General features: G+C 37.9%; 5 protein-coding genes across 7 annotated transcripts; 3 read left to right on the forward strand and 2 right to left on the reverse strand.

The window, feature by feature from the left end:
• The first annotated feature begins 32 nt into the window (after nt 1-32).
• LOC112170084 (actin-depolymerizing factor) lies at nt 33-1,889 on the forward strand. Its single transcript, XM_024307230.2, has 3 exons — nt 33-271; nt 699-964; nt 1,425-1,889. The coding sequence occupies exons 1-3, from the start codon at nt 248-250 to the stop codon at nt 1,573-1,575; spliced, it is 441 nt and encodes a 146-aa protein (XP_024162998.1). The 5' UTR covers nt 33-247; the 3' UTR covers nt 1,576-1,889.
• A 97-nt stretch (nt 1,890-1,986) lies between these two features.
• Nucleotides 1,987-4,263, reverse strand: LOC112170081 (probable inorganic phosphate transporter 1-7). Of its 2 annotated transcripts, none has more exons than XM_040508340.1 (2): nt 4,126-4,263; nt 1,987-3,821 (listed from the first exon to the last, which is right to left on the reverse strand). In XM_040508340.1, exons 1-2 carry the CDS (start codon nt 4,129-4,131, stop codon nt 2,232-2,234), a joined length of 1,596 nt encoding a protein of 531 aa, XP_040364274.1. In that variant the 5' UTR covers nt 4,132-4,263; the 3' UTR covers nt 1,987-2,231. The 2 variants fall into 2 exon arrangements, with proteins under 2 accessions (XP_040364274.1, XP_024162994.1); XM_024307226.2 differs by lacking the exon at nt 4,126-4,263 and adding an exon at nt 3,978-4,113.
• Nucleotides 4,264-8,061: 3,798 nt separating this feature from the next.
• LOC121049738 (uncharacterized protein At2g29880-like) lies at nt 8,062-9,786 on the forward strand. The gene is made up of 4 exons (XM_040507770.1): nt 8,062-8,577; nt 8,676-9,296; nt 9,398-9,421; nt 9,534-9,786. Exons 1-2 carry the CDS (start codon nt 8,236-8,238, stop codon nt 9,294-9,296), a joined length of 963 nt encoding a protein of 320 aa, XP_040363704.1. The 5' UTR covers nt 8,062-8,235; the 3' UTR covers nt 9,398-9,421; nt 9,534-9,786.
• Nucleotides 9,787-9,935: 149 nt separating this feature from the next.
• On the forward strand, nt 9,936-11,048 carry LOC112169199. Its single transcript, XM_024306189.2, has 3 exons — nt 9,936-10,082; nt 10,194-10,419; nt 10,821-11,048. Exons 1-3 carry the CDS (start codon nt 10,017-10,019, stop codon nt 11,027-11,029), a joined length of 501 nt encoding a protein of 166 aa, XP_024161957.1. The 5' UTR covers nt 9,936-10,016; the 3' UTR covers nt 11,030-11,048.
• Nucleotides 11,049-11,866: 818 nt separating this feature from the next.
• On the reverse strand, nt 11,867-15,724 carry LOC112169197 (inorganic phosphate transporter 1-4). Of its 2 annotated transcripts, none has more exons than XM_024306187.2 (2): nt 15,567-15,724; nt 11,867-13,764 (listed from the first exon to the last, which is right to left on the reverse strand). In XM_024306187.2, the coding sequence occupies exon 2, from the start codon at nt 13,701-13,703 to the stop codon at nt 12,084-12,086; it is 1,620 nt and encodes a 539-aa protein (XP_024161955.1). In that variant the 5' UTR covers nt 13,704-13,764; nt 15,567-15,724; the 3' UTR covers nt 11,867-12,083. The 2 variants fall into 2 exon arrangements, with proteins under 2 accessions (XP_024161955.1, XP_040364097.1); XM_040508163.1 differs by lacking the exon at nt 15,567-15,724 and adding an exon at nt 13,855-13,877.
• Nucleotides 15,725-27,507: the final 11,783 nt, after the last annotated feature.

Genomic DNA, 27,507 nt, shown 5'->3' on the forward strand with positions numbered 1-27,507 from the left:
AAGGGGAAAAAGGAGCGTTAGTCCTACGCACCGTCGGACCTGTAACAAGAGCTGTAGGCACACTCCGCCTTCTTTACTATCCGAATCTCCCCTTCTTTCTTTTTCTCTTTCTCACCTCACAAATAAAGATTCCTGCTTTTCTTCCCCCCATTCCCATCTACCATTTTAGCTTGCAACTCTTTTGCTCTAGTTTTCAATTAGCACCAGTTCTGTTTTCGAGGTTAAGATCTTTTGTGCTGCAGTGGCAATGTCTTTCAGAGGGCTCAGTCGGGTGTGTCTCTCTGATCTGATTTGCTTTTCTCTCTCTCTCTCTCTCTCTCTCTCTCTTTGCTTGTTTGATCTTTGTTGGTTTGGTGAAGAGTTCAAGATTTTGTGTCGAAGCCCATGTTTCTCCAAGTACCCAGCTGAGTTTTTCAGTATTTATCTGGTTACTGTAGAATAAAGCTTGAAGCTTTTTCGTTTTTGTTCTTTGAGCTGACATTAAAGCTTAAAACTTTAGGATCTATTGTTTTTCTGGCTATATTTGCATGATCCAAATTGTGGCTAAACAGATAATAGATGTCTTAAGGCTAAGTAACTATATAGGTTTGATTTTCTCAAAAAAAAAAAAAAAAAAACTATTTAGGTTTGATTGGTGTTTGGTGAAAGGAGTTTAGATGGTGCTGTGTTTGTATGACAGAGTTGGGTTTTGTTTGCAGCCGAATGCTTCGTGTGCCATGGCTGCGGCTGAGCACAGCAAGAACACTTTTATGGAACTGCAGAGGAAGAAGGTTCACCGCTATGTGATATTTAGGGTGGATGAGAAGAAAAAGGAGGTTGTGGTTGAGAAGATTGGTGGTCCGGCTGAGAGTTATGATGATTTTGTGGCGGCTTTGCCGGAGAATGATTGCCGATATGCAGTATATGACTTTGATTTTGTAACCTCTGATAACTGTCAAAAGAGCAAGATCTTCTTCATTGCTTGGTTAGTTTTGGTCTATATAATCCCCTCACCACTGATATTGCCTTGTTATATATATGCACTGTGATCCCTGTTGCAATTTTTTGAAAACTTCAGCCATCTTTTGTTTAAAAACCCCTTTTCTTTTAGTAAGGCGGATTTTGATACCAATTCCTTAATCGTGGATAATTTGCATTTGTACATAGATAACATATTCAATATTCATGTTTGAGAAGCTCTTATATGAAAGGAATGATGCAAAATGGTTTGGTCCTGATTTCATGAATTATTGTTCAGTGAAACGTGTCTTGCAAATCAAGTTGCTATTGGAACTACAAATTATAAAGCAACTTTCTCAATTTTGTTTATCATGCTTAACTGCATTACCCTTGCATTCCCTCATTTCCAGTTATTTTAACGTCTTGTATTTCAAACACTTGTTATATCATGTATTGGTGATGATTATTTGCATTATAATGATCAGGTCCCCTTCAACCTCCCGGATCCGTGCCAAGATGCTGTATGCCACATCGAAAGACCAATTTAGGCGGGAGCTGGATGGTATCCACTACGAGATTCAAGCTACTGACCCAACAGAGATGGATCTTGAGGTGATCAAAGAGCGTGCGCACTGAACATTGTCTGCAGTAAAACATATGTATCTCCCTTGGTCAGTCAAAATCCCAGTGGTTCTGTAAGGTTGTTCTCCTAGCATCATCATGTGCAGAATCCATTACTGGCACAAGACTACTACTTCGCTGAATAAACTAGCATATTTGCTATGAAAAGTATGGTCTAATGTTATCTGTTTGATGTGGAATTCAGTTTCCTACCAGTAAGCTTACTTCCTAGATGAAAACGAATTTGTCACTTGGTAATGTTGTAAAACCCTGAAATGTCTTCCTATATAAGTTTCGTTGCTAGTTGGATCTATTATGTTTGAGGACCAGAAGTGTAACCCATGTCTTTTTAATTAGTTCTTGTTAGATTCTATTGATATCTGCAACAATTTGATTCATGAGGAGAAAATAGTGATGCAAATGAAATAGGGTTCAAGAGACTGAGAGAGGTTTCCTAAACCAGCATAGACAAGAAAAATTACAACTTATAAGACATACTTCACTACAATAGATTAACTACAAATCAATAAGCAAAGAATCCTGCTACTACTTGAAAAACAACAGGAAAACAAAAGATAAAAGTTAAGAGGAATGACAACAATACCCAAAAGCCTACTACGTTTTAGAAGAAGAACACAAGCTCTCTTGGCTGCTCATACGCTTCTACTTCCCTAATTGCTTTCTTCATTGCCCTCACCTGACATTTCCTCCAAAGACTTCCCTTTCGATTCAGGAACAAAGAATGTGAATAGCATACCCAATAAGTTGACCACACCCAAAACAATAAGTGAATTCTTGACGCCTATACCGGCCGGGAACCCTGCTTCTGCTTTAGTCTTGTCCTGAGGTTGAGCCAAATACAAAAACCCAAAGGCACCTACTATTGCCCCTAACTTTCCTGCTGCTGCCGATACGCCATGGCAAGTAGACCTCAGCCTAGCTGGGAAAATCTCAGCCGGTACCACAAATGTAGTAGCATTGGGTCCAAAATTTGCAAAGAAGAAAGTCAGTGCATACAGTATCACAAACCCAATCACATGATCCTTATCGGACCAGTAATCGTATGGAATTGCCAATGCAAACATGAACACTGTCATGAAGAAGAACCCCATCAATTGGATTTTAAATCTTCCCATTCTGTCTATGAAGGCCACAGTGAACCAGTAACCAGGCACAGTGCTGCATAGAGCAATAAGAGTTTGCGCCCTTGCAATTTTATAAACTTCTCCAATGGCATTCATAGTCTTGGCATTAGGAATCCATCCAATGGCACTGAAAATGTCCTTCTGGAACAGATTTTGACTGTAAAATGCAATGTCAAGCAAGAACCATGTGCTTGTAGTTCCGAGCAAGTGCAGTCCATGGCGGCGCAGGAACTCCTTGGAGAACAAACCAAAAGAGACGGTGGGTTGCTGAACCCTGGCCGGTTCAGATTCAATGTCAACCTGCATAACTTTTGACATATCAGCTGCTGCCTGGGAAACATTGTTGGCAACGAGCGCTGTGTAGCGAGCAGTTTCAGGCATCTTCAACCGCCAGTAGTAGGTTAGTGCTGCCGGAAATGCACCAACAATCAGAATAATTCTCCAAAGGTAGTCTGCTTGTGGGACAGTTGAACCAATTGGATCAACTTCATAGGCTGGAGCCTTGAACTTGGCCTCAAATATGAATGCTGCAAACATTGCAAATAACCCTCCTGCTAAAATCCCAAAACCCTGCATGGCAAAGACCGCGGCAATGAAGGCACCACGAGTCTTCTTGTTGGCGTATTCAGACATGATGGTGGCTGAAAGAGGGTAGTCACCACCAATACCAAACCCAAGCCAGAACCGGAAGAAGCAAAGGGTTGCAATCACAGCTTTCGGGTCATGGCTGAAGGAGAGACCTGAACCAATGGAGCAAATGACCATGATCATCAGAGTCATGCCATACACCTTCTTTCGCCCCATTTTGTCACCGAGCCAGCCAAAGAAGATCTGCCCGGACAAGGTTCCACAAAATGCAACACCATTGACAGCAGCAGACACATTCGGGGGCAATGTTCCAGGCTTGGCTGCACCATCAACATGATAGTATATGCGGCCGAGCAATTTGGTGACAAGGGAAATGCAGAAGAGATCATACGCGTCGGTAAAGAATCCCATTCCAGCAATGATGATTGCAGTGAAATGATACCATTGTGTTTTTGCAGTGTCAAGTGCATTGAGCACCTCCAATTGTTCCTTGGCCATGTCTAGCTTGCTTTGTCGGATCTCTTTTTTCTGCCCAAAAGGAACACAACTGGTAAGGTTACACATACATATATATACCAAAGTTAAACAATAAATCACATTCAAACAGTAGAGAATAGGAAATCGAACGAAAATCTATGAGACTTAATGAACAAGAAACAAGAACATGAAGTATATGATTCTAACCTGGATGTGATCTCTCAACCTTAATGAGAGATATGAAGAGAGAGATCAGTATATGAGAGTTTAATGGTGTGTGTATGAGATGCACAATTTATATGGGAGTCTCTGAAATGAACCGGAATATTATAACGGATTAACAGTATATTCCTACCTCCATTTGCGCTAGGCAATGCCTACTCTAAACCAAAAACCAAAATCTGTTCAACAGATTAAGTGAGATCTTCACTGGGATATTCCCATGCCTAAATCTTTGTAGTAGCAGCTAGCAGTAACCAATTATACCAAAAAAGCTTTCATTCCATGTATTGCCACCACAAATAATTCCATGTATGAGTGAAGGTATGTGCTATATATGGAATAGGGTTTGTTTTAATTTTCGAAATAACTTTGGTAGTAGTTAACTGACATTCAGAGTATTTATGCTATAATAACGGCAAGAATATCTGATATGTGTACTAGCTGGCTGTGATGAATTTGTGTGGAGGAGTACACTTTCTATACTTAACTCAATTTTGATTTGGGAGAATTTTTTGCAATTAAGGTGAAATTAATGGATATATGTGTTTCCATACATATTTAACGCACTGAACACATGATATTTTCTCCGTAACGTAATTTAGGATAAGATCTCAGTTGAGCTTTGAATTTTTACCCTTCTAGAATAAAAATAGTTACATGTTAGCACGTCAGGTTAGTACATCTTTGTTATTGTGACAGTAAAATTGCATCACTATACAAATTGCCTTGTTTGTAAACATGTGGCCATATGGGAAGCTCGATCCAAGGTAAATGGTATATTCACGTTTATTGAGTTTTGTAAGTTTGTGACTTTTTTAGTCTTGCCGATCTAAGCAAAGCATGATAGGAATGGAACCAGGAAGTCAGGAACATAAGTTGAGGGGGGCTAAATTACCCAAATGTTGCCAAGTTCTTCTTCAAGTTCATTTTTTATTGTTTTGTTGTGCATGTATAATACGAATATTGCTCTGAACTAGCCATTTGGTGGTGGAATTAAAGGAAGAGGAGCCAATTCTCCGGGGGGGGGGGGGGGGGGGGCGCCATAGCAAAAAATGAATGATATCGAGTCGTTGATTAGATTTTTAAGATTCTAATACCATAAACATATATTATATTAGATGTAATTTGGATGAATTGTCATTTCACTTGTGAGGGTTATCAATATCGATCATTACTAGAGTTATAAAGGCACAATAAAACTTAAAAGATAACCTCGCTAAACAGAAGCTCAGTTGCATATATCTTCATGTAGAATGTGCAACGCTTATCACTTATTAACAAAACTTATCAAGATTGTAATGGAGAAAATTGGCTTGGATAATTGTTCATTATCTATTAAATAAATAAATAAAAATTGGAGGTGCTAGGATGTACAAAACACCCTTGGTTCCGTGCCATAAGGCCATCTCCAACCCACAAGGCTAAAAATAGTCCTGGGGCTAAATTTCAGCCCTGATTTCTTTACTATTCATCGATGTGACATCAACCGTCTGCAATCCGTCAAAGTTAAATTATAGCACTCAAATATATTTTAAAATTTTGAATATGTTATATATATATATATATATATATATGTAATATATTATAATATGTTCTTCCCTTTTATCAAATTCTTATTTATATTAATTGAAATCATTTTTATGATAAAAAATATTTTTTCGATTGTACTTTATTATAAAAACAAATATTGAAAATATGACACATTGTTTACTGCTTATATGTAATATATTATAATATGTTCTTCCCTTTTATCAAATTCTTATTTATATTAATTGAAATCATTTTTATGATAAAAAATATTTTTTCGATTGTACTTTATTATAAAAACAAATATTGAAAATATGACACATTGTTTACTGCATCTATCAAACATTTATTTCATAATAACTTAAAGTTACAAGGAAAATTGAATAAATAAAATTATATGAAACAATCATAAAGCATATTAGATTATAACAATTTATTTGGGCAACTTGCACTTTAACTTTAAAGGGCTATAGGGCTAAATTAAGGGGGTATATTTAGCCCTTTAACTTGCACTTTAGCCCTTAAAAATAGCCCTTTAACCCTTAACTATTTGGGTTGAAGATGAAAATTGTTAAATTTTAGTCATTTGGCCCTTTAACCCTTTGGGTTGGAGATGGCCTAACTACGTACAAATATAAGGGGGGTGTATTGTATATGGAATTACTGGCACTTTTAAAGAAATCCATGGAATTTAAAAGTCTGGGTGTATTCAATAGAGACTTTTAACAGTCCATAAAAGTCTGGGTGTATTCAATTAGGATTTTAAAAAATCTTTATGAATTCCACCAAAGTCTAGGGGTATTCAATTAGGACTTTTAAAAATGAATAGAAGTTTAGGGGTATTCAAAATATCATTCATACATACGGAATTAGAAAATCATGGAAAATCATGGACTTTGTAGTGTTAAGTATAAATACCAAATTCCAATATTTTTCCAGCCACCAGAGCAAAGATTTTGAGCGTGGAAAAGTCTGTCAAAGTTCTTCTCTCTGCGCGTTCAAGGTTGGTCCTCCATCATCTCTCTTTCATGATTTCTTTTTTCTTTTCTCTATTATTTTGTGATATCAACCTCTAATACCTAACATGTTCATTGTTGTTGTTGAATTTGATTTTTTTTTTTTTCAATTGTGATGCTTGGAACCCTAATATTATCATCAACTCCTAAAACAAAGCCAAATAATGTATATGCCTAATGCTTTTACGGTTCGATCATAGTCCTGCATACTATTGCGGTTATTGCTATTGTCGTCGCTTGTTTGCTACGTATGTTTCTTCTTCTTTGTTTTTCTCGCTAGGTTTTCTGTTTCTTTTGTATTTGTTGTTGTCCTATATGGCATGGTTCTCTTTTTTTTTGCTACTGCTTTGCCCTTGTGGCTCTTAAGTTCGGGTAGATTAGCCAAACGGTGGGTGGTTTTTTTTTTTTTTTCCTTCATGCCAGAACTTCTTTTCTATACCTAATAGTGTGTGTGATTTTACCCTGCATTGAGATGGGACTTATGTTGACAATCTCATGTCAACTTTCTTAAAATGATAGTAATGTCAGAGGTGCAATTTGGTTCAAGCTTTGGGTGAATCTATACAGAGTTATTAATTTTCATTCAAATTTTGCTTTAACCCTTCAATTTGAAGCCAATGTTGGCCACCACTAAAGTCGGCAATGGCTGATAAAATTATGTCAGGTTATTTATTTTCTTTTTCTAAAATTTTAGTGTTCTTTTTTATGCTTTGAGAATATTATGTGTATGTTGAGCAGAGCTTTAATGTTAGAAATTTTACTTTGGGATTACAGAGTAGTAGGTTGAGTAAATAGGATCACTGAATCTTCAAAGAGTTAATTCAGCTAAGTTTGTAGTCAGCTGAGAGATAGGAATATTGTTCTGGAGTTTTGATTCATGTTGGTTGGGCAAATTGCCATGATGATAGTTGTCTGGTACCTTGATTCAGTTTTGTCATCTTTATGGACCTCAATTTCTTTAGGATTCAGATTCTTTTTATTTTCTCCTTCAAATTCCCATGGAAACAGATCGTGATCAAGTTTTGGGGTTATGAGAGTCTGATTTGTGCAATTTATGAGTACTGTTTATAATCATATTGTATGGCATGCTATAAAAAACAAACAAGTGTGGATCAAAATGTAATTGAATGAATTATGAAACAAAGAAAAATTAATCAAAGAGAAGTTGGCTAGGTAATAATCAATATGAACAATGTATCAAAATTTGCTATTTTTGTCTCTGCACCCAATTGTCTGAGTTGGTTCCTTTTGTATGCTTAATGCATGTTTAAAGAAAAGAAGAAAAAAAAAAAAACCTTGCATACGTTTTGAAGTAATGCTTCTTACCAGAATGATTCCTTATCCCTAGTAGCCAAAATCATTGCTCTTAATATGAATAGATTCAAGCTGATGAAGGATACCAGCAACTCTTCTTTACTTTATTATTTTGTTGTGTCAGAAAGCAATTTAGGAGAGTATGAAAACAGGATATTGGTGCATGTTTATATTGATATACACACCTGATAGTTGTGCGTCTTGATAACAGAAGGGTTGTCATTTGGGGTCTAATATCTTTCTTGTTTCTTTGTGGAGCCATGTACCTTGGACTTCTAATTTTTTTTTTTTCCAGTCTATACTTCCCTTATGTTTATATTGTTCTGAATTATAATGTTTTGATTGATAAAAGTTGCATGTATGATTACTTTTACGCAATCGTATAGATGGGAGATTCACAAGGGAATGGTAAAAGAAAAGATTACAAAACTTGGAATGCTGAAGAGAGCAATGTTTTGCTTCAACTTATGGTTGAAGGCGCCAAACTTGGATTGCGTGATATTAATGGTGTGATAAGCAAACAAACAGTAGAGGCGAAGCTACTTCCTAAACTGAAGGAAAAACTTGGTTGTGAAATAAGTTTTAGTCATTACCAAAGTAGAGTGAAATGGTTTAAGAAACAATACACCAATTACTCTCAACTTATGCGTCATAGTTCTGGATTTGGGTGGGATCCGATCACAAAGAGATTCACTGCTGATGATGAAGTATGGGCAGATTATTTGAAGGTGAGCTTATTGCTTTTTCATTTTATTCTAATTTAGATTTATAGTTATTTCAAATGGTTATCATCATATTGACACGTGTATTTTTTTTTCCCTACTAGTCACATCCAACGCATGGGCACTTTCGGTCAGAAACTTTTCCAGACTATGAGGACTTGAAAATTGCAGTTGGAAATGGAACTGCAACTGGAATGGGCTCAATCAGTTTAGGTGATGATACAGATGCCTCTACATTTGGAGCGGAAGAAAACGGACCTTGGGGAATTGATGGATTAGTTTTTGATCGAAATACTAACATGTTCGTGCAAAGTGAAAATGAGTCATCACACCAAGAAAACTCGCCATCTCTTTCACAACAACCCTTCCAAGGTACCAATGTAGATGCTCCACCACATAGCAGGACTCAAGGAAAACGGAGTAGGACTGACTATGAAAATAATAGCGGCTCAAAGGGGGCAACTAGTCAGGCTGAGGTTTTAGAAAACTTATCAAGTGGCATTGGTAAAATTGTCACAAGTTTTGATAAAATTTGTGGCTTAATGGAGAAGAGAGAATCAAGAGAGAGTGATCTTTTGGATGCTATGAACGAGACCCCAGGATTAACTGATGAGGCTTGCTTTATGGCTCTTGATTTGCTTAATACTAAAGCAAAGCAAGATTTCTTCTTGAAGATGACTCCTGAACAACGACATAATTGGATCACCTATAAACAAATGCAATAGGTGTGGGTCAATCTCCACTAGCGACACCTAATAAGCAATAGGCTATGTTCTATTATTAATTTTAAGTTATGGAGTTTGATTTTATTTTGTTTGAATTGCAGCTTGTTTTGAATGATTTTAAACTGGTATGTTATGAATTACAATTTGATTTTTTGTTTGAATATTTATGATTTTTGATTTGCTTTTGAATGAATGTTAATATGAATAGTGATATATTTTTTTTATAAATATGTTTAGGTGCTTTCTCTATTAGCAATGTCTGAAATGGACATGTATGGAGCTGATGAAGAGGAAGAGCAGTTTTACGAGGCTGTTAAGATATTATTAATGGCAATACAAGCAGTGATTTATGTGTTATACGAACTTGTGTTCAGCATACGTGGTGAACATATTAGACGTCCGCTGACTCGTCGACCAGTGACATCAAGTGGATACATATATATGCACAACATATTGGACAGAGACCCTCAAATCTTTAGAGATGTGTATAGAATGTATCCTGACGTGTTTCGAAAATTATGTAGCATCCTAAAAGCAAAAACACCTTTACGGGATACAAGACACATTTGTGTTGAAGAAATGCTTGCAACCTTTTTACTAGTTGTCGGCCAAAATAATCGATACAGTGAAGCCCGGCTGATATTTGAGCGATCTCATTTTGCTGTTAGCAGAAGTTTCAACAAAGTCTTGAAGGCCTTGAATACAATAGCACCACAGTTTATGGCTAAACCTGAATCCATACCACCTAACATAAGAGAAAGTACAAGGTTCTATCCTTACTTTAAGGTAAGCAATGCAACTTTTATGGATGGTTAATTATTTATTTTATTGTACAGTAATGAAGATATTATTTCATTTTTTCTTTTCAGCTATTGATATCTTTTTTCATTATTTTAGGATTGTGTCGGAGCTATAGATGGCACGCATATTCCTGCAACGGTAGTTGGACGTGAGGTAAGCAAATATCGAAATCGCCATGGGAAGATATCACAAAATGTATTAGCAGCTTGTAACTTTGATTTACAGTTCATATATGTGATTAGTGGATGGGAGGGTTCCGCTCATGATTCAAAAGTGTTGAATGATGCGATTTCTAGACAAAATGGACTCAAAGTGCCACCAGGTATAGTTTTACGTGCATAAAAAAAATTCAGAGTACTTATTACAATTTATGTCATATAACATATATATAACATACTAATTGCACATGTTTTTTATTATTAGGTAAATATTACTTAGGGGACTGCGGATTCCCAAATCGACGTCGGTTCCTAGCTCCATTTCGAGGTACTCGATATCACCTCAAAGATTTTGGTGGTGAAGGAAATCATCCTGTCAATGCAATTGAGTTATTCAATCTTCGCCATGCTTCCTTGAGGAACGTAATTGAGAGAATATTTGGAATATTTAAGTCGCGTTTCACAATCTTCAAATCAGCACCACCATTTTTATATAAGACACAAGCAGAACTAGTTTTGGCTTGTGCAGGACTGCACAATTTTCTTCGACAGGAATGTCGTTCAGATGAATTTCCTCCTGAACCAGAAGAAGATCCGATAGACAATCACGAAGATAATTTTGAATGGGATGATTTTCAAACCCAAGATCAGCAAAGAGAGAATGCTAATGAATGGAGAATGAGTATTGCTACTCATATGTGGACAGATGCCCAACCAAATGCCAACAATGAAAACAATGACAATCAAGAAAGTGAAAATGAGGGAGAAGAATAAATCATATCATTATTTCAAAGACGTCTGCTTATTTGGCATGAAACTTCATCAATGTGTTTTTTTTTTTCCTTCTCTTTTTTGGATATCTTTTGGTTTGGTTGATTATATTTGGAGGCTTTTCCTTTATTTTCTTATATGTTTGTTTCATGACATTATTTGAGCTTCTCTGATTCCTACGCTAATGGTCATTAGTTAACATAGCTATGGCATCGTATTTTATTCTCTGACTAATAAACTAGCTTGGTTTTTCTTTTTTATAAGTATTGTGAAATCTACATAAGTCATTCATATAAAGTCTGTAGATTTTTACAAATCAGTAAAAATCTGTGCTAAAAATCAATAAAAGTTAATGGTTTTTAAAAAATCAATAAAAGTCTATGAACTTTTTATAGAATCAATGGACTTTTGAAAAAGTCTATCATTTAAAAAAACTCCACACAAATTCAAATACAATACACCCCCCTAAGATTGTATGGAACAGAACTAGGAGATTGTAAAATAATTTCAACGACCCCTTGAGAAGTGGACTAGCCATGATCTGTTTCTTCACGGAGACACAATGGATTATACAATTCTAGAAGTAACCACCTCTTCAACATTCTTAGCTTATTCTCTTTGAGATTCCATTTCTTTGGTTGCAGTGGCATTGCGGAACCTTGCAATGACAGTCCAACTAGAACTTATTAAAATACATGAAGACAGAGAAAGTGAATTGGGTGAAGCACATTTCAAACCCAGAAGTCAAATATGTAGAAAACATATCCAAAATTAGTACTTTAGGTACTCCAGGTTCAAACCATAAATTGGATTCACACTGAGAACTTGAGAAGCATGAGATGGTAGAAAGTAACAATGACAATGGATTATAAACTTGTATCACAGGACAAGAAAAATGAACAACCAGGAACTTCTCCATAATATTTGGCTCAAGTTAAATATAGAGATAGAACAGAAACAGATTGAAAACTACAGCTTCCCCCAACCAAATGACCAAAATTAACTAAAGGCTTACAGCATTATTTTTTTAACACTTGCTTGCACAGTTACACATAACCTAAACTGGAACTGTCCTGTTGTTGCCATAACCTGATTGCTGCTCCAACTCCAACGCAGATTCAGGTTCCTCTTCATTCTCGCCTGACATCTCCTCCAATGACTTGCCATTCGATTCAGGCACCAAGAAAGTGAACAATATCCCGAAAAAGTTAACAACACCCAACACAATGAGTGCGTTTTTAACTCCAATGCCAGCAGGGTACCCTGCATCAGCCTTTGCCTTGTCCTGGTTCTGAGCCAAATACAAGAATCCAAATGCACCAATTATAGCACCGAGCTTCCCTGCTGCTGCTGAGATTCCGTGACATGTAGACCGGAACCTAGCAGGGAAAATCTCAGCCGGCACAACAAATGTGGTGGCATTGGGACCAAAGTTGGCAAAGAAGAATGTCAATGAGTACATCACCACAAATCCAATATGGTTATCCTTGTGAGTCCAGTGGTCATAGGGAATGGCCAGTGCAAACATAAATACTGTCATGAAGAAGAATCCCATCAATTGAATCGCAAACCTTCCAATCCTGTCGATGAAAGCAACTGTAAACCAGTAGCCTGGGACAGTACTGCACATAGCAATAAGCGTCTGTGCTCTTGCAATTTTGTAAACCTCCTCGATAGCATTCATAGTCTTAGCAGCAGGAATCCATCCAATCGCGCTGAAGATATCCTTTTGGAACAGATTTGAGCTGTAGTATGCAATGTCAAGCAAGAACCATGTGCTTGTTGTTCCAAGCAAGTGAAGTCCATGGCGGCGCATAAACTCCTTAGAGAACAGAGCAAAGGCATTAGTCGACTGCTGATCCTCAACCTTGGCTGTTTCTTCAATCTCAACCTGCAGAACCTTTGACATGTCTGATGCAGCCTGCTTTGCATTCTTGGCAACAAGGGCAGTGTAACGAGCAGTCTCAGGCATCTTCATTCGCCAGTAGTAAGTCATTGCTGCGGGGATTGCGCCTACCATCAGTATAATTCGCCAGAGATAGTCTGCTTGTGGAACAGTTGAGGCAGCTCCACTGACCTCATATGCTGGAACATCAAACTTGGCATTAAACGCAGCTGAACAAATGATTGCAAATATCCCACCAGCCAAAATTCCAAACCCTTGCATGGCAAACACCGCAGCAATGAAGGCGCCGCGAGTCTTCTTGTTAGCATACTCAGACATGATGGTGGCCGAAAGAGGGTAGTCACCACCAATACCGAAACCAAGCCAGAACCGAAAGAAGCAAAGAGTAGACATCACAGTCTTGGGGTCGTGCCCAAACGAGAGACCTGAAGCAATAGAACATATGACCATGAGCATAAGAGTCATGCCATACACCTTCTTCCTTCCCATTTTGTCACCAAGCCAGCCAAAGAAGAGTTGGCCAGTTAATGTTCCACAGAAGGCTACACCATTCACCGCAGCGGAGACATTGGGAGGCAATGTCCCAGGTTTTTCGGCCCCTTCAACATGGTAGTATATGCGGCCAAGCAATTTGGTGACAAGGGATATGCAGAAGAGATCATATGCATCTGTGAAGAATCCCATTCCAGCAATGATGATTGCAGTGAAATGGTACCATTGTGTTTTTGCAACATCAAGTGCGTTGAGCACCTGTAATTGTTCTCTAGCCATGGCTTAGCTAGCTTGCAGCTGCCCCTTTCTCTGCTCTCAGCTCCACACAAAAGCTTTCTATCTGCAAATTATGAACAGGACAAAAATAAGAACATGAACAAAAGACAAGAATGAGCACATGAACTGCTACAGATAGAAATGAGAGTATTACTAAAGTATTGATGAGTCAATCTTCAACAAAACAAATTAAACAAAGGAAGAAGTCAAAGAATTGTGCCTAGAGACCAAAGGGCTATACAGACTTGACTTCATATGTGACAGGAGGTGTGAACTCCCTGTCTTATACGCAATTGATCTTCCTCCATAATTGGTCATATTGAATTATTATTTTTCTTTAATAGCCTCACCTATAATTCCAGGACCACCAAAGTATGTTCTCATTTTTAAATGAAAATGAAGACTAAAACTTTTCAACATATGAGGGTATTTTTGGCAAACCAAGAAATCAAAAGATCCAATAGTCAACTATTCAACTTTTTATTATTTCTGACTTTTTGGACAATAGGAGGGTCAATTAGCTCACAAGTGCGTAGCAGCTTCAAAAAATCTCACATACAGAATGAACAAATATATATTTGCTGGCCAAGAAAGGAAGAACAAATTATATTTGGGTATGAAAAGGTGAAATATTTTTTCTGGAAGCTGAAAACGCAAACAATCTCCGTGACTAGAGGAAAAGAAGAAAAGAAAAGACAAATACAATGAACAAGGACAATCACAGGCTAACTACTACCCCCACACAACCAGACAAAACATATACCATCGATGTAGGATCCTTCTAATCAAGTCTAACAAAGACAGATTTGTTTATTCAAACCAAACAAATACAGAAGAAAGCTAAAGCTTTACTGGAAAAACTGCTCAAAGTCTCAAACTTTACAACCTCTACCCTCTTAAATTAATAAAGAAATATGAACTTTTGGCGGAAATTACATGAGAAAAGATTTGAAAGCCACAATCTATGAAACCCCAACAAGGAACAGAGTTGAATGTCAAAATGATAATAATAATAATAATTACATGGGTGAAAGTACCTCCAAGAAAATTATGATTTGTAAATAATCGACTCTTCAAAAACAGTGTTCTGGGCGAAGAAAAGTTTCCTGGTTTGTTGAACCAGATATCTCTCCCACCGAAAAAACAAGCACCAGTTTATTCCAAAAAAAAAAAAAAACACCAGATTTCTTTAGCTTAAATTCAGGGTTGAAATCACAATAGTACTTAATTGGCTCCAATCAATATTAACTCTCTTGCTGTCTACAGATGTAGATGATAATGCAATTATAAAAACAGCTCAAATAACATAATTATTATTAATAGGTTCATTCAGTGCAATATATTATAACACCCAAGAGATGCGAGCAAAATCTCTAAAAATCAGATATAAAAACAATTTTAACTAAATTACTAAAAATAAAAAAAAGCTAATCCCAAATCAAATTCTTCCCCATAGGCGTTAGCTGAGTCAAAACTTTCCAACTGATGTTCATCTAATCCCCAATCCCCAAAGGGTTTCCCAAGTTCTGAACTTTCTAACTCAAATCTTGCTCAGGACCCAGAAAAGGTAATAATGAAAGAAATGAAAAGCAGGGTGCTTTAAGGTTAAATCACAAAACTAAATTCATATAGGGAAGCTAATCTAATCATAAGACCCATGTAGAAGAAAAGCTCTAAATTGTTTTGTTCCCACTGAAAAGTCGCAAGCAAAACACCCCTTTACACTTTTTACACTTTATACTTTCCAATGCATGCATGAGAGAGTACATATATAAACCAAGAGCAATCGCAACATACAAAGAGCAAATAGCAACAATGAGAGAGATAACTAGGCATAATTTGAGAAGATTGATTACAAACACTAACCTTGTTGGGCCTTGCTGAAAAGCAAGAAGGAGAGTGAGGGAGAAAGAAATGGGTGTGTGGAAAGGAATGAGGGGGCAGATGGATATTTAAAGAGAAATGCAGCTTGAAGTGGTTCAAATGCTGCCGGCGTATTCGTTCGGAGGTCTCCCTCTTTTAGTCAACCACAAACACCCTTTACGACACCACTTTGGGTGTGGGGTTCTCTACACGTGTCTTTCATGGACGATTGTTTTTCCTTAATCTTAATATTTTGTTTCTACTTTCTAATTAAGAACTAAAATATCGTCATTAATTAAGAATAATTGTTGTTTGTATCTAATTACGCGGCATGACGTCGTTTAGGATTTGTGGAAAGCGTGGGAAACGAATCGGTTGGGTAAGGAAGGTCATCCGGTAAGTTACCGCTGTCCGATCTCAGGTGAGGCCCAGGAGGAAAATGGCCGTCGATTTCATTTGAAAGAAAACTTGTGGCTTTCACATAGATAAGAGAAGGACAATAAGTGAGAACATAAAAGTCAAAGAAATGGTTAAGAAATGTTTGTTTTTTGTTATCTATATAGGTATAGCCAACATAACCAAAGCATCAGTAACACATTACAAGTAGAGAGGAAATTTCCAATCAGATTGAAACAAAAATAATTTGCAATTACAATGTGATTGTGAACCTTGAATAATTACATAAATTTAATGGTGGAAGTTAGCCTACATTTCTTTTCCAAAACTGCAAAAAATCTTGTCATAGAAGAAAACTACTAGAGTCCAAAAACTTACATTTCTTTAAGCTTAACCACAAATGTCTGAATCAAAAATCTATCAACAAAATAATAGAGCTGGGCGTTTTCACTCGAGAGACCGAGACACCGACTCTATCAGGACCGAAACCGACCATTCGGGTCAATTCCTCGGTTCGGGCTAAACAAAACCGATTACATTGTCCGGCGGGTCGGGCTCGGTTTCAATATTCGTCGGACCGATAATTTGTACTTGTATACGTGTCGAGTTTTAATTGGTTCTCAGACAAGTATATAGAGGATACCCTAAGCTCACTTGCAGGCGATCACTCAATTTCATTTCGAGTCTTCGACCTAAAAACCGCATTCCAAGCCGTCCTCTTCATTTAGAGAAAACGATCATCTTCTGTTCTTCACTTCTTCTTCACTCTTGAGTGTCGATCACTCTGTTTATCAATCAATTACCCATGGATTCCTCCAATGCAAACACACCACAAACCCAATTCCAATCCCAATCTCAATCCCAAAGCCATTCCAAACCCAATTCAAATTCCTATTTGAGTAATGCAAACTCCAATTCCAAGTCCGATCCTAACACAGAAATTGCCGAGAATGCTGTTGTCCCTGCAACAGCAAGTACTGGTACTCGATCTTCTGCTGGAACCCCATCTACGATGACATCGTCACGGCCACCAAAACCCAGAAAGAGAGCGAGGAAGAGTACATCCACAGAGTCGAGGGAGCGTTTAATGGTATGGGAGCACTATGAGAAAATTGACAAGCCACTATATAGTTCAAATATGGAAAGAAGATCCAGGTTGGGACTACCAACAGGCCAAATGCAGGTATTGCTCTACAGACCTTGCTTGTAATCCATACAATAATGGTACAAGCAGCTTAAAGAGGCATATAGAGGTTATGTGTAAAAAATACCCTGGTAGGATAGATCTGGAAGAGTTTCAGCAAGTGTTTGTAGCTGGTGGGAAGTTGAATGAACCTTCTTTAACTATGAGGGCATTTATTCAAGATGCATGCGTAAGAGCTTCTGTTGAGATGATAGTAATAGACGAGCTGCCATTTAGTCACCCAGAGAAGGAAGGGCTTCAAAGGTTCTGTAAAGTTGCATAGTTTGCTACTTTCAATCTTTCATATTTTGCAACTTTGCATAGTCTGCTTAATCCATTGTGGGACCTGAATTAGTCATTTCTGTTGTACTGAGGCTGAAGATGTCATCATTGTCATGTGGCATTATGAAAATTGGAAGCAGGTTACCAAAACAGGGAAATCTGGAAAAATAGGTGTCTTGGCCCGAAAAACCGAACCGATTGTGTTCAAATCAGTTTCCCATCGATTTTAACTTGCTTAAAAGACCGAACCGACAGTGCCGGTTTCGGTCCCGATTTTAACTTTTTCAGACCGAACCGATCTGAACCCAGCCCTACAAAATAATAATAATATCACTAATGATGTTCAAGAAGTATAACATTAGTTGGGACATTCTTAGAAATTAGAATGTGCTAAACCAATTTTAGGGTTTACCTCAATGGCACCTACAAGTTAAGTGTTCATGGTGGACTCTTGGTTGTAATGTTCTCCTGGCTATTTTGAGATTAGCTAGCAAATTGGCCTAAAGCCAAGACAACTTGCACATTATTTAAGTAAGGGTGTATTAGTGAGCTGAGAGATTCATCCTTATGTCTATATTATTAGCTAAACAAGAATACGTACATATGAAACTGCCAAAAGCTCTATTCCAAAAAAAGTCATAATATAATTTGAAGGGTACTCTTTAGGTAGTATTGTTTCAACAAAATATCATTCCAAAAAAATCAAGCACATAAAGACCGATTGCATCCAAAAAAGAACTCATGTGCCTTGGAGAATTCAGTTGCTCGTTAATGATATTCATACGTTAGCTTCGACCTTCCAGTCTATTATCTTCCGACATGTTTACAGAAGGACGAATTTTGCAGTGGATCGTCTGGCAGAATTGGCTCATCATAATTCTAATCCATCTGTTTGATTTTTTTTGTCTTCCCCTTCCTGTATCCCCAGCATTCCATTTGGATCAGCTGGGAGGGGGTGTCAGTCGAGGGTTTGTGTTGTATTTTTTGTTCTTTTTTTTTTTTTAGTCATCGAAAAAAAAAAAGCACATAAAAACGTATTTAATCATTTGATTGCTCCGGGCCACAATCATTTCTTTTCTCTATGAAAATTTCTATTTGGACCTCCTAATCTACTTACTAGACCTCCCCCTTTTTTTAATTATTAAATGACCTATACGTCCTTATATGAAAAGACTGTTACAGACAACAAAATATTAAGAACAAATATATTTTTTTGTTCTCTCTCCAAAGCTTTATAATAAAAGAAACACAATTTCATTTCCATTTTCAAATCTCATTTATGATTTTCTTTGTTAATGAAAGATTTTGAAGAAAAAAAAGATTCAAAAGATAATGCATTCAAAATTAGTTGGTGAATTATACAAGAACAAAACTATGATGCAATAGAAAAAATATTAGATAAATGTTCTTCTCATTAGTATAAAACTGAGTGTAAACTAAACCAAATAAGCTTGTGAAGCGACATATAAGATGATGTTATATAAAAATAATTAAATGAGCAAATTTAATTTTTGTAACCATAAAACATGAAAAATTAGGTTTGAAAATAATTATGGTAATATTTTTTAATTAGTTATTGTTCAAGTAAATCCCTATTTGTGTATCTGGCCCAAACTCTAGGTTACTTGACCTAGTGGTAATAGGGTTTTAATTAGAGAGAATCTCGGAGAATATCTTAGAGATATTAATAGGGTTTTAATTAGAGAGAATCTCGGAGAATATCTTAGAGATATTCATTCATTGTATGATTATCTTTCCTTGTACAATTCAGATTCTATGCATTGTAATCTTCTATATAAAGAAGCCCCTATTATCAATGAGAACACACAGCAATTCTCTCTCAAATATCGTTTTCCCTGAAACACGTTATCAGCACAAGACCCTAACCCTGAAACAAATAATCAAACCCTGATTCAAGAAGCTAAAACCTTAAATCCGAATACAGAACCATGAACCCTTTTCTGCCTCCGCCACACAACCTGAAGGGCTCTACCCCAGGAACCCAGAACTGGAGGCGAAACCGCCAGAACCTGTCGGAAACCTACCAAACCGGCCACCGAAAGCTCCATACAACCCGCATCAAATATTCCACTGGTTCACCATCTTCCGGACCTCCAATTTCCACCAAAATTTTGTAACAGAAGCCCCTTGATCTGAAGATTCAGGAACAGGAAGAAAAAGTCCAAAAACTAGCCTAAATCTTGCTGAACCAGCCGCTTGATCATCCAACAGAAAAAAAAAAAAAAAAAAAAATGGCAGAAGAAAGGAAAAAAAAAAAGGAAAAGGAAAGGAGGCCCATAAGCCCAAGAAGCCCAAGCCCAAGGCAGAGGCCCACAGTCACATTAGCACCAGACCCCACAGCCACGTCAGCAGAACAGTCAGCCGCCACTTCAGCATCCAGGGGACCCACTGCCACGTCAGCTCTTGGTCAACAGTCAACGCCGGTCAACGACTGCCGGGCGACTTTTCGGGCACTTTTCCGGTCATTTTTTCCAACCAAATTTTCCGGCAACCTATTTCAAGGTAATTTTTACTAAAAGTTCCCGTTTTTGAGTTTTTATTCAATTTCTCTTCTTTTTCTCGGGGACTTGCAAACTCCCTTCTTCTACCCATCTTTCTTCATCATAGGGGAGACCTAATTAAGCCGAACGGTGGGGGTTCGTTCACACTCCAAGCTTGGAGCTTGTTGAGATCTCCAAACTTAGAGTGTGTAGAGAATTTATGATCGACCACTTACGTCATAGTTTCTATCTAATCCAATACCTCTTGGAATTGAATTTCTTGGAAGCAATTATGCTCAGAAATTTCTAATTTCTTGGAAGCGACTACGCTCATAAATTTTATATGTTTTCGTGGTAGCTTTTTCCGCTCCAAAACTAACCCATATTCTTGTTCTCTTTCAGGATGAGTAACCTGAACAAATTGGACTTTGCTCCATTGGGAACAACTGGCTCTGAATATCATAGGTGGGTTCGTGATGTCCGCCAGCATCTCAAGGCTGATGGAATCCTGGATACGATTCTCGAGCCTAGCCAGGACGTGTTAACTGTTAAGCAACCTCAAGCTTTGGAAGCAAATAGAGCAGCCTTAGAGGCAATTAAGGCGAAAGCCATCATCCTAATGACTCGTCATATGGATGATTCACTCCATTACGAGTGTATGAATGAAGAAGACTCACTCCAGTACGAGTGTATGAATGAAGAAGACCCTAGAAGGCTATGGGTCACACTCGAAGAAAGATTTGGCAACGTCCGTGACTCCCAGCTTCCTGACCTAGAAGTGAGATGGCATAGCCTCCACTTATGTGATTTCAAGTCAGTTCTTGACTACAACTCGGAAACACTTCGCATTAAATCCTTAATGGAATTTTGTGGTAAAGAGACCACAGATGCGGTATTGATTGAGAAGACTCTCTCTACCTTCCCCGTCTCTGCATTGATGGTTGCTAAGAACTATCAAATCAATGTTACTGCAGGAAGGATCACAAGGTTTCATGAGCTCATTAGAGCTATAAATGTCTCTGAAAAGCATTACAACAACCTTGTGAAAAACTATAATTTGAGATCCATGGAAACAAAGCATATTCCGAATCCAATTATAGTCGCGCCCCTAAGAGAGGGTGCCAAGAGCGAAACCCTAATCTTAGGGATACTTCTGGACGTTCTGGTCTATATAATTGCTCTACTTGGGAAGGTAACCGCCAAAATAGGAGAACACAAAACCGAAGAGGTACACGTGGAAAGAGAGAGGGAGGCAATGCCTCTGGCCATGTTGGAGGCGCCACCACACTAAGAGCCATCTAAATGACGCTTTCAAAGTACCTCAATCAATGGAGTCTGAGCAAAGAAATGTATGTTCTCGATGTGGAGTATCTGGTCATTGGGCACACATTTGTAGAGCTCGTGAAGAAATTGTCACCGCCTACAAAGCATATTGTGAAGCAAGAGAAGCTCATGATGTGGAACAAGAAGATCAAGAAGATGATCTAGAGTGAAAGGTTGAAGACTACAAATCTGGCTGGGATCAATAGATCGTCAATTCTGTTTAAGTCTTTATTTTTCCAAGAGATGTAATAGGCAATTGCCATATATTTTTTGTAGTAAATACCAATGGTTTAGTTTTTCTTCAAAGTAGGCTCACCCAAAGTAAGTGTGATGTCTAGGAAGGTTCTGAGATTAGTGGTACTTAAGCGAGCCTTACTCCACCAACATCTCTCTACTCACCTGGCCACATTTATTTTGGAATTACCAAAAGAAGTTAGACGACTACCATTGTTTTGCATTAGCTAGGATTTTGGATTAGATATTCTTTGGTCAAAAGAGACAATGATGTAACTCTGTTGGCTTATGAATAAAGTTTCGAGTTCTTTTCATTATGACTCAATTTTGATTCTAAGCATATTACTTTGTGACTACGATGTCTGGGCCATCAGTATTAATTCAAGGACATGGAATAGCCCATGTTCCACTTGCCAAATGGCACTTTGATTACTGTCACAGAAACTCTCTACGATCTTAGGGAAAATCGTACCTATGAATAGCCAATGGATTCTATTCGAAAACGTATGTAGAGAACGGAAATGAGTTCCTTTGCAATACCTCTAATGATTGCGAACAAAGGCGCATCTTAGAGAAGTTTATGTGTCTCTCTAGTGCACTCTATGTCACTATTCGAGCTATTAATCCAATAAAATTTATGAGAGAAGACCTCTTGGATTTAGACACATATTGGCTTTGTCATGACAGGATAGATCATCCTAGTCATGATATGATAATTCGTATACAAAAGACTTCACACGGACATCCATTCTCTCAAGTGAAATGAAGCACGAATCAAAGGTTGATTCCTGGACTAAGTGTGACCGACGCTGCTGCCTAGGGTACCGCCTCAGTCCACCACCAACCTAGGGCTGGTGTAGTCCTTATCCATGACGCCATGGATGGCGTCCATCATGGTGATGCCGCCCCTGGTGATGCTACAATCACCAACTTACTTCAAATAGTGTTTCAGACGCTCAAGCCTAACTAAAATTCTCATTGGTTGCTTCTAAATCCTCTCGCTAGTTTTACAAAGCCGTTCCGTAGGGAAATTAAGACTAAGACCTTCCTATGCAAAGGATATGAAAATACTCATTTTGTTCTTACATAGAATCCGTGAGGATTCTGTGGACTGATTCAACCAACTTGCGGACGTTTAAATATCTCATGATGTTGGTTGACACACAAACACGCTGGTCACGTGTTGTGCCATTGTCCACTTGTAATGTTGCTTATGCTACACTCCTAGCACATACCATATGACAACGGGCTCACTCCCCGGATTATCATATTCAGTCAATTGGATTTGACATTGCTAGAGAGTTTACATCGAAAACTTTCGATGGTTATTGCATTGGGACTGATGTTGGACGTCATATTCCCATGAACACACCCAAATGGTCTCGCGGAAATGACTACGATGGTAGTCCGGACATTGGTAATGCGCACCAATCTCCTTATATCCGCTTGGGGTGATGTAATATCGCATGCAGTTATGCTAATTCGTTTACGACCTACCGTCACTCAATGTATATCTGCGTTACAGCTAGTGACTGGGGACAAGTATTTTGCACTTACGCACATTTGAGTGAGCCCTTTATGTGGCCATTGCACAGCCACAGCGCTCTATAATGGGTCCTTATAGACGAATGGGCAACTCAGTTGGATTTGAGACTCCAACAATCGTTCGCCACTTAATGCCCTTACATGGCGATCTCCTTACCGCTAAATTTGCGAATGTCACTTTGATGAGACAGTCTTCCCCGTCGTTAGGAGGAGATAAGAACACAAATGTTCAACAGGAACGATAGGAATTGTCATAGTCTGTCCCCACTATGTCTCATCTCGATCCCCGTTAAAGTGACGAGATCACACAAATATGCTGCAAACAAGCCTGCAAGGAAGGACATCCCTACGAGAGGATGTAGCACCACACTACACGGAGATAGGCATGGCGCCAATGCCAAAGAGAGTGGCACTCTGGCCTTACAGGCCATGGCCCTAACTAGGATGCGTGGGAGGCCCGTGGGTTCGAATGATACTTTGGCACATTTCAATCCTTTGATCATCGACACTCAAAATCTGTCTCATGAGTATCTTCACGATTAAGGTTACCGTTGGGGGACACCTTAACGTCAGAACCTATTTCTGAGAATATAGAGCTGTATGAAAATTACACTAGTGTACATGAGACGTGGGATAGCAACTCCATCATAATTGATTATGTAGTTGCGCATTTCGTTGCGCATGAGTTTGTTGAGTCTGATGATATCGAACCACGCTCCGTTGATGAATGAATGCCAACGTAGAGAAATTTGGCCTAAATGAAAAGATGCGATCCAGGTTAAGTTGGATTTTCTAACGAAGAGGAGGGTTTTTGAGCCAATGATGCCAACACCTCCTAACATAAAACATGTTGACTAATGGGTCTTCGTTAGAAAGCGTAGTGAGAAAAAGAGATGATAATCTCGTCTTATGGCGCAAGGCTTCTCATAAAACTCCCTAGAATCGACTACGATGAGACATATTCTCTCGTAATGGATGTCATTGCACTCCACTACCCTGTTAGTTTGATAGTTTCCGAATAACTGATCATGCAGCTTACAAATGTGTTCACTACGTATCTCTATGGGGATCTAGATACGGAATATGTATGAAGGTTCATGGTGAACTTCATTTAATCAAGTCAAGTGGCTCTAGACCACTGAGCGCGTTTGCAATAAGTTTGAAATGCTCACTAAGATGACTACTTCATTAGGAAGGGATATGCCCACACGTTTCCATAACAAGTTTCAGATTCTATTGTGGTTCATGTTGTACATGATCTTCATTAGAAGCCCTTAAAGAGTTAAGGGAAACCGCTGAACACTTGAAATCCGAGTTTGAGATGAAGGATTTTGGGAGAACACGATATGTCTCGGTTGGAACTTGAGCATCGTGTTGATAGATGCTTAGGCATTTTGATAAGGTCAAACCTTCAAGCACCCCCATGATCGTCTGTGGTCTTGATCCTGAAAAGGATTTTCTTCGTTCAAAGGATGATGTCGAAGATGTGCTAGAGGCAATATTGCCTTACTTAAGTACAATAGGCGCATTATTGTACTTAGCTAAATGTACAAGACCGGACATCTCATTTGCAATGAACTTGTTAGCTAGATATACCTTTGCGCCAACGCGACGCCATTGGATTGGTGTAAAAGATATCTTTCGGTACTTGAGATGTACGATTGATATGGACTTGTTCTATCTCTATAGAGAGATGATGGATTCAGATCCATCACACATCAGGATCGCCGCCAACACTGGCCTGCGCCCAATATCCCCATCCCAAAACGACATGTGGTTTTGCTGATATTGGGTATCTCTCTGACTCATACAAAGGTCATTCCCAAACTGGTTAAGTGTTCACCAGGGGTAAAGACCATGATATCTTGAAGGTCTACAGAAATAGACCCTAGTCACTATATTTTCGAACAATGCAGAGATTATTGCTCCTCACGAAGTGATTCATGAATGTATTTAGATTGGATTCATAGTTACGCATGTTCGAACAATTGTGGTTTGAAGTCTACCACAGATGAGCCTACGAGCATATAGGATAATGTTACTTGTTTTGAAGCAAGACTACATCAAAAGCGACCACACCAAGTATAATCAGCAATAACAAACTCTCCTCAAGATCAAAGTGAACTAGGTTCGATCTGAGGATAGTATGGCAGACTTGCTCACTAAGTCATTGCCTAAATTCCACTTTCGAGAAACATGTTGGTAGCATCGTTTGCCGAAGTTATCCGAATTCCAATGACCGTAGTTGTCAGGGGGAAATGCAAACATCAGGAGGAGGTGTCTACATGTATGGTCTCGAAACGTGAAGGGTTTGTTGTGCTCTTTTTCCCCTTCGACAGAGGTTATTTTTGTCCCACTGGGTTTTTGTTACTCGGTAAGGTTTTTAATGAGGCAACGAGATGAGCACCACATTTGGGCGACACAAGGGGGAGTGTTCAAGTAAATCTCTATTTGTGTGTCTGACTCAAACTCTAGGTTACTTGACCTAGTGGTAATAGGGTTTTAATTATAGAGAATCTCGGAGAATATCTTAGAGATATCCATTCATTGTATGATTACCTTTCCTTGTACAATTCAGATTCTATGTATTGTAATCCTCTATATAAAGAGACCCCTATTATCATTGAGAACACACAGCAATTCTCTCTCAAAGTTTTCCCTAAAACAGTTATCAATCTATGATTTTTTTTAAAATATTTATTTCAATTTTTCTTTTTTTGGCAAACAAACAATTATGGGAGCAATAAAACTCATATTTAATGCTGGGAACATTCCATTTATAAGTAAGGTTAAATTAGGTATTTGAAAGAGGTTTAGATAGCAAATTTTACTTTTTAAAAAGTAAATAAGAGATGTAAAGAGCATGGGAGGTCAAATGAGCAAATATGAAGGTTCCAGTAAAAAAACACTCTTTCTCTATTAAATACTATATATTTATTTACTAATGACAATAGAGATTACATAATAAATCGGTTTTAATCGGTTTTTGCTTATAAGCTAACTAGGTGGCTCCAAAGCAAGCAGATGCATATGATAGATAACACTAAGAAGAAGAGAATCATATTTCGTTGTCACTTAACAGAAAATCAAGGATCACATACGAAAATCTCACCTTATTGACCAAGATAATATCGTACCGACCTTGAACAGTTTGGAAGGCTGATTTTAATGTCAATTGCAGTCCTTGTCCTATAGGTACGTACTCGGATAAGCCTTCTATATATCTTCATGGAAACCCCGTTTTCATGCTTTCCGTTGATTCTTTTCTCTAGAAGGCTGAAAATGTTGCCTAGCAAGTACCAAATGCCATACATTCAAAACTTGACTCACTGGTGTCCCTTTTTTTTTCCTTTTTTTTTTCTGGCACCTTTTAGTTGGTGTGGTTCTTGATTTTCCTGGACCATCGATCCATATAAACCATTGTCAATATATGTGAACTCCCTCTGTTTTTACTTGCTTGTACCACATCGAAAATATAGAATGATCGAATATTGCTACTGCTTACCATTGGTGTTGATGCTCGCCCATATATCTCATGCTTGGAAAAATTGGGTCATTGACTCTCTTTTGAGTCTGTGGACTGACTGTGACCGTCTACTTGCTCGTAAATTTAGGGTTTGATCTAGATTGATGATGGTGACCATTGACTGGGAAACTCCATGTGGACACCCCAGCCGCTTAGCTGGGTTTGTTTCAGTTGACTTCAGCCATTATATATATGTTTCTTAAGCCATGATCTCTCACGTCTCCGCACGCAACGCATCTCTTACGCACGGGTGATGGAATTTCTAGCCTTTTGTTTCAAGAATAACGGTTGTAGTTTCCAACTTAACACCTGTAGGATCAACGTTCAAAATAATTATAATTTAAGTCAATGAATAAAAAAAAAGTAAAAAAAGAAAGAGTGATTCGAAGTCTTAACTTTGATGTATAGGTGCATATGTACACAATCATGCATGCTATGTATATCTCCGCAGTATTATTGGGGAGCTGTTCCTTTTATGCTTCAAAGTAACCCTTTCCACATGGAATCAAATTACACACACATATATAGAACATTTCTAGTGAGAGATTCTCTTTTTTGATCATTTTATGGGATTGCTTATTGGAGCTTATTAGCCTAACTTTTTTTATAATGTATCGGCATCTAAACTGTTCAGTTTTTAGGTTTATATAAGTATATCACTTCGACAAATTTTCAGCCAAATTGATAGTCGTTAAGATGTTTATAATTGTGATTGAACGGTTCAAATTGGACATATTTCGTTCGTCCATTGATTTAATCTAGTTTGATACCTTAATGATCATCAATTTTGCTGAAAATTTACACAAAGTGATTTATTAATAGATTCTTAAAAACTGAACAATTGAGATGCAGATATGTGATTGAAAAGTGGGCCCCACAAATAATCTCTTAAAATGACCAAAAAAAGATCTATTAGTGGAATGGCCCTATATATTATATATATAATATATTATT

Source organism: Rosa chinensis, chromosome 6 (assembly GCF_002994745.2).
Source record: "Rosa chinensis cultivar Old Blush chromosome 6, RchiOBHm-V2, whole genome shotgun sequence".
Taxonomy (NCBI): domain Eukaryota; kingdom Viridiplantae; phylum Streptophyta; class Magnoliopsida; order Rosales; family Rosaceae; genus Rosa; species Rosa chinensis.

Bases quoted from the DNA above. Each gene is read 5' to 3' on its own strand.
- LOC112170084 (XM_024307230.2), top strand. From the start codon at position 248: ATGTCTTTCAGAGGGCTCAGTCGG. The intron at 272-698 runs GTGTGTCTCTCT...TTTTGTTTGCAG, and splicing joins CTTTCAGAGGGCTCAGTCGG to CCGAATGCTTCGTGTGCCAT. The intron at 965-1,424 runs GTTAGTTTTGGT...TATAATGATCAG, and splicing joins AAGATCTTCTTCATTGCTTG to GTCCCCTTCAACCTCCCGGA.
- LOC121049738 (XM_040507770.1), top strand. From the start codon at position 8,236: ATGGGAGATTCACAAGGGAATGGTAAAAGAAAAGATTACAAAACTTGG. The intron at 8,578-8,675 runs GTGAGCTTATTG...TTTCCCTACTAG, and splicing joins TATGGGCAGATTATTTGAAG to TCACATCCAACGCATGGGCA.
- LOC112169199 (XM_024306189.2), top strand. From the start codon at position 10,017: ATGGCTAAACCTGAATCCATACCACCTAACATAAGAGAAAGTACAAGG. The intron at 10,083-10,193 runs GTAAGCAATGCA...TCATTATTTTAG, and splicing joins GGTTCTATCCTTACTTTAAG to GATTGTGTCGGAGCTATAGA. The intron at 10,420-10,820 runs GTATAGTTTTAC...AATGTCGTTCAG, and splicing joins TGGACTCAAAGTGCCACCAG to ATGAATTTCCTCCTGAACCA.
- LOC112169197 (XM_024306187.2), bottom strand. From the start codon at position 13,703: ATGGCTAGAGAACAATTACAGGTGCTCAACGCACTTGATGTTGCAAAA.